The sequence below is a fragment of the Parasteatoda tepidariorum genome, chromosome 3, assembly GCF_982258835.1.
Source record: "Parasteatoda tepidariorum strain Cologne lab strain chromosome 3, Ptep-v5.0, whole genome shotgun sequence".
NCBI classification, from domain to species: domain Eukaryota; kingdom Metazoa; phylum Arthropoda; class Arachnida; order Araneae; family Theridiidae; genus Parasteatoda; species Parasteatoda tepidariorum.
This window is the reverse complement of record NC_141757.1, coordinates 32,786,707-32,806,500: the sequence shown is the minus strand read 5'-3', so window position 1 is coordinate 32,806,500 and position 19,794 is coordinate 32,786,707. Positions and strand designations below refer to the sequence as shown.

Here is a 19,794-nt window from a genome sequence, read left to right as displayed (position 1 = left end):
TTTTGCAATGAATCATCTCCAGGAGCAGTATCTTAATTAACTCAAACTTTGAGTGATAGAGCACCATCAAAAACCACTAAATATCTCAGTGTTGGTGAATTAAATCATTGCCTTAGTTGTCTTAAGGAAGAATTTGAAGAAGGTTGTTAGATATGTTATGCTCTGACCCAGTAGCAGAATCACAGCGACATTGTCACAGAATGTTGCACAGAGTTCGTGCAGGAAGAATTTTCTTTAAGGAAGAAGAAGAAAAAAATTTGTTTTTCCTTTTGCAGAAATTTTTTTTTCTCTCTAGAATTTAAAAGATGCCTTTTTCGCACATTGGAGGGGAAAGAAATTTTTGTGATTTTTCTATTCTTATTTGAAAAGAATGAAGAAAGATTAATGAAGTAAAAAATTTCTTTTCTGCAGAAATCATTCTTTGATGTGCTAATTTTGCTTCAAAATTCTAGATAATCCATGCGTTATTTCAATGGTTCTTTCCACAGATATTGCTTCGAATTTTTGCTTTGTTTTGTTCCAAATTCCGATGTCCTTCATTTGCTTAGTTATTATTTATATTCCTATGTATTTTAGAAATATACCAATATTATCACGGCATGCGAAATTTAAATCGCAGATTCAAGAAATCATTTTTTGACACACCCGACATTCTCTTTAATCCATATGGTATTTCAATCGTTCTTACGACAGTTATTGCTAAATTTTCACATTTAAAAAAAAGAAAGAAATCCCCATGTTTTTTAAACAATTTAATTATATGCAAAACTCAAATTAATTTTTTACTTTTAATGTGACGATTTCATCGTCAAAAAAAAGGAAAATTTTAAAATGTATATATATTCTTAATTCTTGAAACAAAACTTAATGCCAAAGATGAATTAAAATTATCCATAAAAAATCCACACAAAAATTATCCATAAAAGTCAAAAGAGGTAATGCCTATCAGAAACATTTTTAAAAATGTAGCATTGTCATAAAAACGAGCATAAAAAATATTATATACTTATGCAAAACAGAAAAAATAAAAATCTTAATTTTTGAAAGAAAATTTTCTCTTCTCAGTTTTCCAATTAACATATTTTTCAGGAAGTGAAGACACGGTCTAATAGATACCCTCTTAATTTTGCATCATAAGCATAAAAACAAAAGTTTTCAACAAAAAAAAAGCTAGGTAGAAACAAAAACAAAAATCATTCTTAATTTTTAAATAAAAAGTTTAAACATTAAAATCTCAATTTAACTTTTTCAAATTTTGCTTTTTAGAAAAAAGGACCATAAAAAAATTATGTACATTATAAACCCTCTTTAAAAAATGCTGTCATAATAAAAACACTGATAAAAAGAAAATGAATGCAAAAGAGAAACAGAATGAAATTATTTTTACTTCTGAAATATAACTTTAGTATTGTGAATCAGAGTTTTCTATGTTACCAGTTTTCTGTCTTACCTTACAGGAAAAAAGTGATAAAAGAATAAAGTTTATTAGAAACGCTCTGTTAAAATGCTGCACTATAGTTGAAACAGGAAAATAGGCAAAAATGAAACCAATAAAAAATAATTCTAAATTTTTAAAATATAAAGTGTTGAAGAAATGGCAAAATTTACTTGCATGAATAAAAATAATAAAAATTTAAATATCAGCAACAAAACTCATTGTTCAGTGTAAAGTAATCAAGTTTCAACTCTTTAAATTTCAATGTTCCATTTGTCTTTCAGAACATAAATTAACAAGTTTTTGAACATAACAAACATGTGTGAAAACAATTACCAGTAATGTATAGATAAAAATACGATTTTTGATTATTCTTTTATAAATCTATTGAAATCCCCCCCCCCCTCGAAAAAAATATTTAAAAAAATTTTCCTAATAATACTTTGCCGAATATGTAGCCTAACTTTCCGCCAAATATTTGTTACATCCCTAATATATAGTTTTTCCGTATTAGTAGAATTATTTTTTTTTTTTAATTACAAGAAGTTAGTAGAACAACAAAATAGCGGCAGGAAAAGTAAAGCCTATCGTGTGTTGATCAAGTTTGTGCTGGTGGTGTTGGCCACTCCTTGTAGCAAAGTGACCAGTGAGAATGAATGCAGACCTAATTCTATTTTTTTTTATCAAAACAAACAATGAAAAATTTCTCAATCATAAAGGCGAACCAGAAAAAGCTTTCAGAAAAAATGCTTAAAAATTCTATTATCATTTAGTTTGTTTTAAAACTAAATGAACAATTTAGTTAGGTATTTTAATATATTATAATTTAAGAGTAAAAGTGACTCTGTGAAATTGTTTTTGTTATTATTTTGCTACACCATGGCCATGTCACAAAAAGTCTCCAACTTTTATATTTTTTGTGGTTAGCAGGTGTATTTTTAACTGTTTCAGTATAATTTAACAATAACAGTGTTATGTACATGGAATATAACTAGTTATGCAGGGCTGATTGTGCTCCGGAAAAAATCCGGATTTCCGGAATTTTCACTAACAGAGATCCGGAAGTTTCCGGAGATCGAAAGTCCAGACGTTTCAAAAAATCATTGATCACAGTTTCCGGAAATCAAATTTTCAAAGGTGGAACTTAAAAACACAGTTTATTTTTATTTGTTTGTAAGGGAGAGCCAGAGAGATACTTTATAAGATTATATTCATGATTAATATTAATTTTTTATGAGTAAATAGTTGTTATAACCATAAACTCAAGAAAGAAAGACATATTTGTAAATTTTAGTTACTTCTCCAGGTCTTCATAGGTATGTGTAAAATTCTAAATGTATTTTAAGTAAACTCTGAAGTATTGAGAAAATGGGGGAAAAAACCTTGTTTAAATTTGTTTCTAATTTTTCAATTTAAACTTCTTTTTTTTTTCTTTTTTTTTTCCTTGAACAAGAAATTTTCCGGAATTTTGACTTGGGCTCACAATCACCCCTGGTTATGAGAAAAGTATTCTTAGACGACTTAACACGATAGCATTGCAGTGTCAAATGATGTTTTTGATAGCAACACCACTCGAGTTTTCTGATACCAATACAACAGACCTGCTTTTTACATTATACACCTTTTTGTTAATTTATTCCATTAAAGGTTGCTTAGTATAAAAGTAGAAATGAATTTTTTTTAAAATTATGTTGCAGGTATTGTCGAAAACTATGACTTCAAATAATAATTTCCTTTCTTTAACCCTCCCTGCATTGAGTCCCTGGATAAAATTGAACAATATTTTTCCTACAATGCACTATTTTTCCATTCAGAGAAACTGGTTTTTTGTTGCATCTGAAAGTTCAGAAAAAGTTAGAATTAATGCTCTGAGGGTTAATTTTGATACATAATTTTGACATGCTGTTTCCTAAAAATAAATTTGGTATGAAAAATAGCTTTGAATAGTTCTTTATATGTGTCATGTATGTGATATAAAACGAAACTTTCAGAAAATAGGCTAAGCTATTCATAGCATATTGCTTTAAAAATGTAAGAAATAAGAATTTCCATAGTATTTAATATAAAATGAAGTTTGGTTATTTTAGAATCATTATTTATGCATTAAGTTTAAACTAATGTAATTAATAATTAACTAATGCTTTGCATAAGCTTTTATTAATGTATTTATACTGTTGCTACTCAAAGTCAGGGGTAATTGTATTCTGGGTGTACCTCGGAATTCTGAGTTTCTCGTATCATCCTTCTAGATAATAAAAAAAAACTAGGAGCAGGACATATGATTTTTCCACAAATTTCGCGTGATTTTGTGCATTTTAAGACCATTGATTTGAGGATTTCCGTGAATCAGAACTTATAATCTGGCAAAAGTTCCACAATCTAAAATTTAAATTTCAAAACTTTTGCTAAATCGCATTGAAGAGACGTTTACATAAATATTATTCTTCCGCCAATTTGTTTTTTTAGGTTTGTTGGATTATCGACAGCTTTAGTATTTGAAACTACACTGGAATCCGCTAATATCACGATTCATGTTCATGCTATTTTAATATTAAACATCGATATTTGAATTAACCTGACTTAATAGTTACACATTTTGAATCGTATTCACGTAATTTTAAAATTGCACATGGTGATTCGTACTTAAGTGATTTAAAAATCCAATTATGTGGTTTGCATTTAGGTGTGTTTGTATAATTAATTTTGTGATTCATATTCATGCGAGTTTAAAATCAAATGTCGCTATTCATATTTACGCATTTTTAAAATATTGATTTTAGTATTTACAAGTGATTTAAAAGTTACACATTGAGAATCATATTCACTCAATCTAAAAATCACACATCGGGATTCTTATTTATGCGATTTTAGAATCCAATGAAGCAATTTGTATTTTTGTGTACTTAAATTCCAATATCGCGATTTGTATTTTCTTGTTCTTAAAATTCATTATCATGAATCATATTCTGTGATTTTAAAATCCAATAACGTGATACATATAAGAAAAGTTTTTTCTTAAATTAGTTACTGAAAAGGTGTGATATTTTTCATCTGTAGGTAATTTAATGTACATTGATATCGTTATATCAAGTTTTTGCATATAAAATTTTCAGGTTTTTCTCTTTGTGTTACAATCACTTCTGCAAAATATCTATAAATACTTTAATTTCATTGCTTAAATCTATGAATTCTTTTTTTTTTTTTAAACCCTTCTAAATCATTGATTTTAATCTAAATTGACTGACCAGCACCTTGCCCAATGAAAATAAAAACTGCTTTTTAAAAATCAGTTTTCTACATAAGCTTCTGCAACTGTTAAGATTCCAGAATTTAGCCGACTGATGACTAATGACTTCTTTTCTAAACTTTTTTGTACAAACGTGGTACCAATTGGTACTCCATTCATTGTAAATGGTAACTTTCTTTTACAAATTTTGTTATTCAAACATTTTTAATTGTAGAATGTATGTCCCTGAAATAATTAATTGTTATCTCATAATACTCTTTTAAATAAGATTAAAAATGTTTTCATTGTTTCACAGGTCGCTGGAAGAAAAGGTTTCCCCCATGTAATATATGCGCGCATTTGGAGGTGGCCAGACCTGCATAAAAATGAACTGAAACATGTAAAATTTTGTCAATTTGCGTTCGACTTAAAATGTGACAGTGTTTGTGTTAATCCATACCATTATGAACGAGTGGTCTCTCCTGCAATAGGTAACTGAATTCTCATTCCACTTTATAAGTGTTTATAAAAAAGTTTGAAGTACAATTGTTTCAAAGTCAATTAACATCAGTTTTTGGATTGATTTGAATTTCAACTCCTTATAACTTTCGAGTAGGTGATTATGATAGGTTTAGGAAACTATGGGTACTTAGCAGGACGCAATTTTGTCGACATGTTTTTTCCCCCACTTAAATATTAATTAACATATGAGAGCTATAAAGATTACAATGACTCCGTGGCTTAGGCTCTGAACTGAATTAGTGGAGCCATGGGATTTAATCCCCAAAGGTGGCTTGTGGCCCTCCCAGCCTCTAATCCATGTGTACCAGCTTGTCTGGGAAGTAAAGGTGGACTGTGCAAAATGCTGGCATTCATGCCGATAGTCATGAAATTGTGGAGCTTTAATCTCCGTGACCCCCTTGGTGCACAACCAGTTGTTGCAGGAATTCATTATATAAGAACAGGAATGAAAAAAAGATCTTAGTACCAAATATACTGAAGAAGTTTGACATGAACAATTGTCTTTAACATAGGTATCACAGTCGTTAAATATTTTATCTTGGGGGGGGGATTCCAGTAACCAAGTTCCTTCATGTCTACATTGATCAACACTAATAAACGTCATGCACCTCTCACGTTTTTGCACGATTTCTGGCTATTGGATAATTAAAATACATATTTATAATAGTTCTCTAAATTTCACTTATTAAAAAAAAAGTTTTTATCATCAGAATGATAAATTGTTTGTTTTCTTTTGTTTCTAAACTTGTTTTTGACACATCAGAATTTTATAATTCTATTTTAATTTTACACTTCATTAATCTAGGATAATTAATGAAAATTTTCTTTTTTGCTGAAATATTGGGTTAGGGGGACTTTAAGAGATTTCTTATCGAAAGAGACAAATGAAATTATTTGTTTTAATTCTTCTGCTATAAACAATCAACGGACATGATCTTAAGATTCCTACTGTGAGAAGAGGGTAGTAATGACTCCGTGTGCTGAAGGTACAGATGCTGAGAAAACACGTATTCAATGAGTCACCCTTTCTCACTCAGCTGTGGTTGAAAAGGAACAACTAAGGAAGGGAATGATTGATAATATTTAGTACAAGACTCTTACATTTCCTGACTGTGTAGGGAACTAATGATTATTTTTAAAATGATGGTAAACATATTTCAAAAAAGGCAGAAAAATCGTAAAATTTTACAAGGAAAAAAAATTTTAAATGGTGAGGAAATGTATCGAATTCTTTTCCTGTTATCTGGTTTTCTGTTTTCGGATAAAAAGTTCTGTATTGTATTACTATTTCTTAAAGAATAATATTGTCAAATTATTTACAGTGTAAAGATTGTGTTATATTTTAACTGCTCATTTTTTTGTTATTTTCTAATTAAAGTTTGGAGGTGTGTAATTAAATAATTTATTAATTAAAACTATTTTTAATTTTATAAAATAATAATTATTATTTTTTTATTTATGTGTAAAAATATTGCTACACACTATGGTTAATATGGTGAACTGAGAAAGAGCAGTCTTTAAAACACGGCACTTATTGCTACATTTTATTGCAATTTTTAATAAAAAAAATCTGATGTAATTTTTTATTTTAGATTTGTCTGGTCTAACGTTACAAACTCCCGGTAAGTTAATTCATATTCTTTAATTATTGCTTACTATTTTATGTATTGTACTTAGTCTTAACAATCCATGAGTGTATTCTGCTTCAATTTTTTTATTACTATTATCTATATTTATGTGTAATTATTTTTTATGATAAAGAGACTCTAATCTTTAGTTAGTCAAGAGACTCTGTCTGTTAAAAAAACTGAAACCGTTTATTAAATATATATGTATATATATATATATATTATAAACCACGATGGCTCAGTGATTAAGGTGCTGAGGACTGTAGTTTGATCCCCAGTGGCGAGTTAAAGCCCATCCAATTTTAGATCAATAGGTCCAGCATGTTTAGGAAATAAAGATGGCCTGTGTGCAATGTTGACCACATCACCACAATTATACCATTAGTCATGAAATTATGATTTAACATTAACATTGAAAAGTTAATCTTGACAACACGTTATTTGAGGAATTCCTACAATTTAGATTTTAAAAAAAGCAATGATTTCAATAAAATGTAATTAGTTTGCCCCCTTATACATTTTTTTAAACAATGAAATCCATATTTTAAAATTTTGATGGATTTCTTAATTTTAAGAAGGACATGCATACCTGCCAAGTCTCCTGTTAAAGTCTCCCATATTTTATGATTATCTCCCGTTTACCCGTATATTCTCAAATTTCTCTGTATTTTATGACGAACATTTTTTTAAAAAAATGTTTTAGCAATAAAATATTTGTTAATGGCAAAAATTCTTCTCCTACTTCTGAACAGATAAAGCTATGACCTGTTCCGGTATTCTTGCACATTGCCGCACATACCAAACTGGATGTGGTGAGAATACTACTGTGAGTCATTCATTCAGTGAATCATTTTTTTTCCGATAACGAATGCATTATTAACTTTTGAAAATTTGGTCATTACCAGTCATCAGAACAAAAATGTATTTCTGTTTTCAGAATCATTCATTATTGGTGACAAATGGGCAACTAGAAAATAAAACTGGAAATAAAGGACAGTTAAAAAATATTACGCATGTTGGGGTTGAGCAGTATCGACTGCCAAACCTTGTGAGAAGTGTGGAGGTGGCGGGTTTTAATCCTGTTTAACCTTGGATATTTTTGTGATGCCCTTCTCTAAATTGTTCTATCTGTCCTACTTGACAAAGGTTTGTAAGCCTAAATTGAGCACACAAGCCTGCAAATGTATGTAATTTCAATAAAACAATTACAGATGTTATGTTATGGATCCCGTGCATTCCGCATAGCAATGCTGAGTGCAAGCATTACTATGATTTCCTGTAAAGTAAAAAAAAATTGTGACGAATTTTGCTCCTCACTTTCTGATGAAAAGTAATTTCTCTGGTTACTGTTATGAACAGAACTTAGATTTTTAAAAAAAAATTCCTATGCACGACCAAAATCAGCTACTTATGTTCGAAATAGAATTATGTAAAAATTCTGTAAAATGAAGTTAATTGTTTAGAATTATGAAAATTATTTTGATCTGTTGAGTGTTAATAGTTTAATGGTTTAAAAAAAATTTCTTTCAACTGAGATCTATATACATATTTTTTACTGAGTTAAATGTAAGTGCTCATATTAGTTCTAATTTTGTATTTCTCTTTTTGACTTACATGTTTATGTATGATGTATCAAAACTGTACATGTAGTCCAAAAAATATCGCTAGTAAAATCTCTGTAATTTTAATTCTCCAATGTTGGCGGGTATGGACATCATGGCAAAATTGGTAGGAAAACCAATTTTCTTAAGCTTACTACAGGGAACAAATAATCTTTTACGCTTGCTGCTTTACAGTAGAAGCATACAAACTTTTAAAAACTAATATTTAAAAAAATACCAAAGAAACTAAACATAAGCTTGTTTTTAATGTATAAAATTCTCAAAAATAAAAAAACTTGTCTTTTTTTTAATTAATTTTATTTATTTAGAGTATTGTTTTTAAATTTTATGACGCAGGTGAAAACCAAATGGTGAAGAATGAGTATGGTGAATTAGAATGTGGACCAAGTGGCATGCAAACAATTCAACATACTCCACAGACTGTGCAGCATCATCCTGCTCAACCACAGACTGATGCGTTTGGGAGACCTCTCATTGCATCATCTCAAGGTATTCACCTTAACATAAATAAAATAGAATGGGATCGAGTATCCCTATCCTTTTATGGCGAGACTCTTTAATTTTTCTGTCATTTCTTTGAAAACCATGTGTATTTTCATGTTGATGTATGAGTTTTGGTTTCTGATTTAGTTAATATACAATTTGTATCAGGGTTGGGGTTTTGGACGTCCTAAACTGGTTTTGGACAGGACACGTGGGTTTTACTGTCTTAAACTGGGTAAAACTGTCCTAAACTGGGTAAAACTGTCTTAAAGTGTCCAAAACCTTGAACTTTTGTAAAAGGTAAAAATTCTATAGGTGTAACCATTGTACACACCTATAGAATTTTTACAATTACATGTATCAATAAATATTTGATATTTTTTATACAATTTACTATAACTTATTAAAAGTAAATAATATAATATAATAGGAAAAGGTTTATAACTTTTGAAGCTTCACAATTCATTGAGCAACAAAAGTGAATACCTAATCCTTTAAATATAAATATGCTTTTAATACTGATAAATAATATTTTTGCTTAAGGATAAATATGGCAATATTAAAAAATAATAATTTTTCTTAAAAAAAATACTAAATTTGTTCAAAAATTAACCTTTTATTTTTCACAATATTTTTTTTTAAAAATTTTATAATTTCTGCATTACAGGATGATAAAAAAGACATCTATTCTAAAAAAAATTGTTTTTAAATATAAATATATTAGTTTAAACTGAAAATACAAAATAACTGAAAAATGTATTAACAGTTTTGAAGGGCATAACATCAGTTTCAGTTACTGACACTGGTGATGTATCACCACTATGCTGAAAGAATTGAAATAAAAGTATTCTTGAACAGTACTATAGATAAATAAACCTGTATATGACGAACCAAGCACTTAGTCCCTAATATTTTAACCTGTATGGCAAGGCCAAACTTCAGTTATGTACTATTCAATGAGAGGACCAATTGAACTTGATTACTGATTTATCTTCCTTTGTTTAAATTGAAGAGTCAAACAATATTAATAAAACATTATACTTTTAAAAACAAATATTCTCTAGTATATTTAACTATCAATATGTTATTAGTTCTATGTTTATTTTACCTCTTAAATATTGTTCAGATAAAATTGTGAGATAATTTGAGTAAAAGGGTTTAGGACAGTTTTGGACAGGACGGTTTAAACCAGGGTTTAAACCGTGGATTAATCCCTTCTGTCCTAAACCTTGCCAACCCTGATTTGTATGTGTTACCTTTTATTATTTATGTGATTTTTAAACTTTGTCTAAAACATAAAACGCTTTCAACAAAAAAAATTATTGAATATTATTTCTATGATACGATATTTAATATTATTAGAATAAAAAATAAAATATCTTTGATTCTCCTTAAATTATTCAAACTCAACTATACAACATACAATAGTTTTTTGTTTTTTCACTATTACAGTCGGACCTCTATTTAACGAAGTCGCTAAATCCCGATAATAAGTTTGTTATATGGAAAATTCGTTAAATAGAAAATCACATTTTGAAATACTTAAACAACGCGAAACAAGTTTTAATTTCATAAACACTAGACATAATTAAAATAGCAATAGATACACAATAGCAATAGATATAGATCTTGTAAACTAGTATCTACTATTTAATTTATAAATCTTAACCATGGAAGAAATCTGCATGAAAGCAAGAATGGAGCAAAACATTATTCAGTGTTACACTATCATGCTACATACATTTTAAACATACATTACCAGATGCGTTCTTAAGTTTAATTGTTACTTATAAAATCCGTTAATTTTGTCTGAGTTTTTCGCTTAAAATGCAAACTAAAAGAGAAACGGATTTTACTTCTTTCTCTAAGTGCTAAGTGGTTTCAAAAATTTATTCATGGTCATTTCCCCCATAAAATGTGGTAACAAGTTTGAAATGTTCTGAAATATTTTGGGAAATAAGGAAAGTGGATCTCAAAGAAAAGTTTGTTAAATAGAAAATTCACTTCGTTATATGGAAGTTATTTTACGAAGAAATTTCTAAAATGTTCTTGGTTCCTCGAAAAAAATCGCAAAATAGAGAAATTCGCAAAATGGAAGTTCGTTAAATAGAAGTCCGACTGTATTTTATTATTTCACTATTATCATAACTTTGTAGTAAAATTACAAGTACCTATACATTACTTTAAGATATTTGTAAAAATATTTTTTTTCTCTTTCATTATATTCAAAATTCTTAAAATTTAAATCCAAATTATAAATAACATGAACAATGCAATGTTTAATTAAGTAAATAAAAATAATTTTTTTGTACTAAATAATTTTTAAAAACGAAATTTTTAATTATTTAGCATATACTTGAATCTGATGTCCTTCAAAACACAGTTGAATTTTATTGGTTTGTTGAAAATTGTATGAGACAATGGCATTTTATGTAAAGTAATAATTTTTTATTGATAAAAACTTTTTTTTTTAAAAAAAATTACAAAATATTAGCCAGCCTAGTTTTTTGACCAATTTATCTATCTTAAATTTTATTGGCTTAATGTAGATAGAGAAAGTTGTTATGGTGTTCTCGAATAATTGTTTTCAATTATCTTAAAACAAACTCATAACTAACTTATCTTCTGATCGATTAACTTATATTTCTATTCTGTATTTATATTGCTCTTAAAATCAACTGTTATTTTTATAGTAAATATGTAGGTAGAAAATAAACATATGTCCACACTTGCCAACCATCTTCTGGATTTTGACCGGTATCTCTATACTTTTTGTTTTCTTTGCCATATCTGGATTGAACCCAATGATTTGCAGATTTTATTGTTAAAAACACTCAACTTAAATTTATTGATTTGAAAAATTATAAGAAAGCAAAAAAGACAAGATTCCTGGCTCAACTTTTAAAAAAGAGGAAGACTGCATGTGAGGAGGTATTTAGTGTAGTTACCAAGACACATACACTTTCTTTGTCAATTATTAAATTAAAATTTAGAGAGCTTTTTGATTGTTAATTCAAAGATGAGAACTTCTTTTGAACAAAACTTTGATGTATTTTTAGGAAAAGTGAAATATGGCAGTCTAAATTTTCTTAAAGAATAAAGAATTTTTGATAATTTTAAATCCATTTCTTTGTATTCTTAGGGTGTGTAAGGAATTATGTATTGTTTTTATAAGTATTAACTATATATGTTAAAAATGAAACATTTTTCAGGAATATATGTTATTTTAAGAAACAAATATAAGTATAGCATAATGATGAATTAAATTTGTATTGAAATTTTTTTTAAAATTTTATTCATAATGTTAGGCTGTTGTTTTGGGATATTTCTCCTCCTTTCTATTTTGGTATGGTTTGCAAGTCTGTGTGTCATTTTTTATAATAACTATAGATTTATAAAAATAAATAATTGTGCCATTCCTTGTTTAGTTGTAGCCTCTGCCATTCCAAGCATCTCACCTCAGGCGCAACAACCAGTGACACAACCACTCTCCATCTGTACGCAACAGCTCCAGTCTGTCGCTACACCCTCAACGGCTTCTCTTTCTACACCACCTACAACACCCTCTGTACCACCTTTATCTACACCTTCTCCAGGATTCTTTTCTCCGGGACAAGAAGCTCAAACTATTTCCCAAAGTAAGAAAACATACTTCAAGTTAGAATTTTTGTTCCCCTCATTTCCCTAATTATAACTGGCGTAAGAGACACGGCCCTAATATAAGTATTGATTTGTTCTACCGCCATCCCAGTGGTAGTGTCGCAGCTCGACTCATGTGTCTCTGGTTGATCGACAATATACTAACGCCATTGCAGCCGATTGTGTTGTATTTTTATGTGACAGTAAGCATTCAAAATGTTTAAAATTATTTCTGATTCAACCAACTGCGAAAGGTCAACCAACTATTACGCAGGTTTTGAACCCAAAGAATGTTAAGCTACCTGAAATGTATTCTCAACTTGAAGTAATTTATGCTGAAAACGGAATGGTGAGAAAGGTGGCTTAACAATTCAATGATGTATGCGCCAATGTTCAGTGATCAAGTTGCAAAAGCTAAATTCGTAAAATAGACTGTTTTCAATATAAATGCTTTATGGAGAGTTCCCACAAATTTCAAAAGCTGTTTAGCGTGAGGTTGTCACAAATTGATTAAAAAACGTTCAGAATTGGTTGTCTTTCTTTGAAGAGGGTTCGTTTCTTGCTACGATAAATGTCTGAACAATGTTGGTACTTATGTAGAATAAAGTTTCTGAAAGGTTTTTTCATGTAAAAGCAAAAAAAGTTTTTAAAAACATTTTTTGTACAGGTTTTTCCTAAGCGGTACTTACTTTACATGCATGTTTTGTAAGCAGTCAGTCCAAAATATTTTTTTCTCAGTTTGTTAATATATAGGTTTCATGCTGAAGTTTTGACTTATGGCATATTCTGCAAAATGGGAATGTCTAGCATTTTACAAATTGATATCGTAACTTTTATGACAAATATTTTTTTATTGAAAAAAAAACTGCCTTTTAGTTTTATTGTTTTCAAAATAAAATATATATTTTAGTTTCCTCAAAATGTTATTTTTAGATTTTTTTTAACTGAATGCAGTGAGATCCTTAAATAGGGAGACTAATGCTTTTAATTTATTCTAATAAAAGCAACTAGGTAAAGTCCTGTAGATTAATATTTAAATTAGCTTAATGCAAAATGAATTGAGTTGTATGAATTATTCTCTTTATACTCTGATTTTTCATTACATAATTTTTCAGGAAACTGGTATGTAATGCAAGAAAGAATTTAAATCAAGTAGCAAAAAATAAATAACATTCCAGATTAATCACACTAGCTGTTAACTTCTTGCACTATTTTTTTAAAAATATACCACGCATGCACATTTCTTATATTTGGATTAAAAATTAGATGAATGATTTTCCATATTTTTAAAAAATAGTACAAAAAGTTTTTTTTTTTTTTCAATTAATTATGGTTTTGTTGACAAACTTCTATAACTTTTCGCTTAATTATTCTGCCCCTGTAGCTTTTATACATCATAATTTTTAATAGAATAATTTGGAAAAATGAAATAAGTTTTTCAAATAAAAGTTTTGATGTAGTTCCAATATGCATCATTATATTGCCATTCATTGTTTTGAAATTTTAGATAATTTTTAAATACTAGTTAAATCAATGAAATTTAACATATTGTTATGCAACAATTTTGTGTTGCGAATACTATTTTAGTACTTCTTATTTCTTGTTCTTTCTTTCTGATTGATTTCTTTATTTATTTTTAAAAAAATTGATTTGCTTGTAAAACTTGTTCTGAGTTATTTTCTTCCAAGGTAAGTTAGAAATTCAGGATTGTGATGTTAAATGTTGTGCTTTTTGTTGAGCCATTAATACCAATTTAATGTATATCTGTATATAGACGATTTACTAAGGTGTAAGTGTCAAGTAAGTTATTTTAACTTCAGTTTTTTTTTCATAAAATTTAAAAAAAAATAAAAAATTTAAAGTAAATTTATCAAAATTTTTAATTTTTCTGAGTAATAACAAAAATTTATGTTGAATTTATAACTTATTTTTAAAAATAAGAGCATTTTACAACTTTTTAGTTAAATTAATCTGAATTATTTTTAAGTATATTGCTGTAATTTACATTCTTCACTACTTGTTTTAAAAAAAAAAGATTTCATAGTTAAAATTTAGTGCTAAATTTGCATTTGAATGACGCTTTTGCTTTTATATAGGAACTTTATTGATCCCCCTAAGAATTTTTCCCTGCTTTTTTAATATTTTAAGGATCAGATTTTCATTACCATGTCTAGGATGTCGATGACATAAACTTCTTGAAAAATACTCTTGACGAATTGGGGAAAAAAATTCTTAAAGCCTTTTTTAAAAAACAACACTTCAAACGTTAAAGAAAGCCTTTCAAATTTTTCATGCTATGTTTTATATCATCTTTTTTTTAAAATAAAAATAAAAATTATAAATCCTAAACTAGATTTATAAATATAAAAAAAGTTATTAAACTAAATATGTAATTAAGGAATAAATGAAGTGAAATTTAAATAAATATTAAATATAAATAAGCATTTATTAATTTCTGATCATAATTTTCAAGAGCATCAGTATTGCATTGTATTGTTTAATATTTTTTGATACTCTTGAAAATCTAATCGTCTTTCTTCCAAAAGCAATATCAACACTTGCTATTGAACGATATTTTAAATACAATATTCAATGCAAAATTCTCTTAAAATAAAAGTTATCTATCAATATTGATAAGAAAAAATCTAGAAAAGGAAAAAGTCTGAAGGAGAAAAATTAAAAAATAATTTTTAAAAAAATACCCTATGGGGAAGGGGAAAAAACGGCCAAAAAGACATTTATCATCAACATACTAGCCCTCGTCAATGCCACAGAATACACTAATTAGGAAAACATGATATTAACTTTCATAGTTAAATATCAGAGAAAGAAGATGCTGATTTCATTATTAAAGACATGGATCTGAATCAATGCTTTTATACCTTTTATTTATATATATTTTTTTGATGCTGACTGAAATAAGTTTGTCAGAACATTTAAATGGGTGATAGTAAATTTATTCATTTGATTTCATTCAAATAACTTTTTCAATGTTGAGAGATGATTATTTAATTTGTTATTTAAAGTGATCTGTTAATAACTGTACTGGAATTGATTTGTGTAGACTATTTTGAATCATTAATTTAATTCAAATCACTCATATGATTTGTTTTGCTAGTTCTAAATAGGGATTAAGTACTATATGTATTTTTTTTAAAAATTGAATTACCGAAAGTATATTTAGATTTTGTGTTTTTTTATAATTCTTAAATCTTCACTTTTGGAACTAAATATCATTACTTATTTTGTTAACGTAGCATGATAGTTAAAATATCTCGTTTCAAACAAAGATAGGTGAAAAATTTTAAGTCTCTTACCACTATTTCAATTAGGCTATACTACCATTATTATTACTATTAGCACTATTTTATAGAGGCTTCGACCTGTGTAATTTGATTAAAAGCATTGATCCTCTGATACTATTGAGATATCAATAATAATTAAACCTCGTGAAATATTTCCTTATAACGAATTTTGTTCTATTAAATCTGGGAATTTCACCGTATTTCATCTTATATACTTAAAAATATTAAGTCTCTTACCACTATTACAATTAGGCTATACTACCATTATTTTTATTATTAGCACTATTTTATAGAGGCTTTGACCTGTGTAACTTGATTAAAAGCATTGATATTCAGATACATATTGAGATATTTATAATTAACTAACTCAGTGGCGCGACAGCCCATTAAGAGGGCCAAGGCCGACTGTGCCCATCTCAGTTTTCTTGACCTTGGGCTCTGGGGTGCAGGAGCATATGTTCCGGTCAGGTGGTCAGCCGAACGCGGAACCCCCAGTGCTAGTTCCCAAGCATGCTTGGTACTCATTTTATCGACCCACTGAAGGGATGAAAGGCTGAGTCGGCCTTGCCCGGCCCAAGGATCGAACCAAGGACCTGTGGCACGACAGCGCGAAGCGCTACCGCTCAGCCACCGGGCGTCTATTTATAATTAAACCTCGTGAAATATTTCTTTGTAACTAGTTTTGTTCTATTGAGTCTGGGAATTTGACATAGACGATTTTTGTGCTTTTAAAGTTAGTGAAAATACTTAATTGATACATAAATGTCTATGCTTTAAAGTTAATAAGAATACGTAATGCTGAAATGTTTGTGCTTTAAAATTAATAAAAACTACTTAATTGATACATAAAATCTTTGTGCTTTAGTTAATGGAAATACTGCTTTAGATGCCCTCTCACCTCACTTAACTCCTACTACTTTGAATGGTCTTGGAACCTCCCCACCTCAGTCAGCTCTCTCCCAAAACTTTACTTCAAATAATAGTAAGTTTTTTTTTTTACCTCTTTCTCTCTCCCTCTCTCTTTTTTGCCTCAATTTTATGAAGTATTTGATTAATTGAAGATGTCTATCCAACCCCTTTTTCCCATTTTGATCCCATCTCCTGCAAACCTTGACACATTGGATGATTTGCTTTCTTTCTTTATGAACTAAATTACTTGGATGCTGTCAACTGCACTATTGCAAAAAACTTTGGGAAATTATGAAAACTTAATAGCCTTTTATATTTTAATTTGTGTTTGTTGCTTTATTTTTAATGTTTCTCCCAGTGGTCGGAAGTAACACACTACAAGTTGTGAAACTGCTGTAGTTGCTAATTTTTTTTGTAGTTTTTAATGTAGCTGGCTACTTTTTTAAAAAAGTAGTGTAGTGAATAGCGTGATACAAGGAGAAAAAACAGTAGTGTGTGGCAATTCCTGGCAACTACTTTTAGTGTTAGTTAAGAATAGTAACACGGATCTGTCAATAGATGCAATGAAAATGACCCTATGGCTGAAGCTGAGCGTTAACAGAAATTATGAATTTAAAATCACGTATAACTAATATATAAACTAGCCATTACGAAAAATAGATAATTTATTACTTCTGTTACACTTTCACATGTGAATGCACACTCGAGAAGCATTGATATTATTTCAAAGAAAGGGAACGTATTTTTGATGTTAATTAATTACCTCAATTAATTTCTTGGAGGAGATAAAATAGCATTAAACAATTTTTAAAAATTGCAAGCATTTGATAATTTCCCATTTCTTAAATTAAATATTCACTATTGAAAAAGGCAAAAAGTTGAAGGTTAAGTGAACAAAAATGGATAAAGATGTTTTGGAATTACAAACTGGCTCATGTAAACATTAATAAATTATTCCCTAATGCTTAATGTAAGCTAATTTCTTATTCGAAACCATTTTGAACATGGTGTAAATTTAGTTCTCCAGCAAAGTTTGTCTACTTAAAGTAATGAAGTAGTTAACTACATTTGCAGCAAAGTAGTTTTGGTTGTACTAAACTACGAAAATAGTGTAATTTTTCTGACCACTGGTTTTTCCCTGTAGCATTTAAAGACATGGTGTATCAAAAATGAGGTGAATTTTTGGTTGTCAAAAGAATAGGTAGTGATAAATTGATGAACAATCCTGTCATATTATCATTCGAAAAAAGAAGCCACAAAACATTTATTTCAATGAGGCACCAAATCAAACATTCCCTCTTAAGTTAGTCTGACTCCAGATTCCCTAATCATGTATTCTGTTTTCACTTTCACCAGTCTATGGAAATGCTACTCGTGTAAGTACAGTATACTCTAGATATCTCAAAGTTGAAGAGACACTGAAAAAACTTTTAAATAGCAAGTTTTCAAGATAACAAGCTCAGAGCTAAATATGTTCTAAAATAGAACTCTAAAAAGTAGTGTCTGTCATGAAACATAAGAATAACTGCTAACAATTATGTATGTAATGATAGTCGACTATAAGTCTAAATACAGCAATGATAATTTTTATAAGTAAGACAAAAATAATTATGCATTAAATAAAAAAGAATTGGTTTACAATAAACCTATTTTGTGATTCTTCTGAAAGAATTAATTTTCTATTTTTAAAAATATTTGACATAGCAAGGTTTTGAGAAGAAACTCTTCGACATGGGAATTCAAATTAACATTTGGTGAAATAGGTAATGCCAAGAGGTAGAGAAATTTCTTATTCACAACCAAGAGGTTGTGGATAAGAAATGCCATTTGTAGGTTGCTGTTTACTAATCTATTGACAGAATAGCATTACATATCTAATTTAAATTATTTTAATCATCAGACAGAGTGATGTAGAAGTATTTACAAACTGTTATACCTTGATACCAGCTTTGTATAAAATAATCAGCTACTAAAGAGCTCTAAATTCACCTTATTTTCTGATATGGCGTTGTACTTAAATGTCAATGCACAGACTTGTTATTTACTCTGGGAGTAATCTTTTTACTTTTGCTTTCTGTGAGTATTTATCTTTCTACAATTCAGTGTAGTGACACTTATTTATTTTTTTGAAAACAAATAACTTGTGGAATAGCAACTGACTGCTTTATTTTGCTATGGAAAATATTTCAGAAAAGTATAGCTACAGATTTTACTATCGCAATAAAGCACATTTCAATTCTTCTGTTTCAAAATCTGAATTTTTGAATTGCACTGCAATTGCTTTAAAATATTTCTTGCTTATTCTTCAAGCTTTCTGCAAGTTATGCCACCTTTAAAAAATGAAAAATAATATGCGTAATATTTCACAAGAAAATAAGTATTTTCAAGTAATTTTTCCCCAAAACCAATTACCCTTAAATAGGCTTGTAAAGTGAGCATCCTTAATCAGTTTGGTTATATGGTAAGTCAATTTTTTTTCTTCATAAATTGAAAATTTCATTTTCATTTTTTAAAATTGAAATGCTAGTCAAGTAGCTAAAATAAAATAATTTTTAGACAAATATAAGACATTGCAAGCACTCAGAGATTTGTATAGTTACATACAAATTTGTATTTTGTACATTAGACTCTATTTTAAGTTAACTCATTATGCTTAATTTTTTTTTCTTTTTTAAAAAAAATTAATATGCTTATCATGGAAATGGTCTTTGCCTAATAATTTTTAATTTTTCTATATTGATTCATTTTCTGTGCTTAAACTTTTTTAAAGTTTAATGTAAATATATATTTGTAACCCTTTGAGCAATTGAAAAGCATTTTACATTTAACTTTTTAGTAGACCTAGAGACTTGCAACAAAGCATATATATTATATTATATACACACACATAGGTTCTAGTTATTTAAATGTGCAAAAAGAAGATTCAATATCTTGTTTTATAATATGTAGGTAACAAAAAAAAATTATTATGCATGTTACTGTGACTGACAGGATTACCAAAAAATACAATATATTTTTTTTTAAA

At 28.4% G+C, this 19,794-nt stretch overlaps 1 protein-coding gene across 8 annotated transcripts in view; it reads left to right on the top strand.

Annotated features, from left to right (window-relative positions):
- The window catches only part of Med (Smad/Smad4 homolog Medea), a 44,520-nt gene that overhangs the window by 6,084 nt on the left and 18,642 nt on the right, over nt 1–19,794 (top strand). For 4 of the 8 annotated variants that reach the window (XM_071177767.2, XM_071177786.2, XM_043052625.3 and 1 more), the window contains 5 exons: nt 4,978–5,152; nt 6,776–6,805; nt 8,770–8,922; nt 12,345–12,554; nt 16,726–16,842. In XM_071177767.2, the coding sequence (XP_071033868.1) occupies nt 4,978–5,152; nt 6,776–6,805; nt 8,770–8,922; nt 12,345–12,554; nt 16,726–16,842 (685 nt within the window). The remainder of the gene's footprint in view (nt 1–4,977; nt 5,153–6,775; nt 6,806–8,769; nt 8,923–12,344; nt 12,555–16,725; nt 16,843–19,794) is intronic. The other 4 variants (XM_071177794.2, XM_071177797.2, XM_071177788.2 and 1 more) reach the window with 1 other exon arrangement.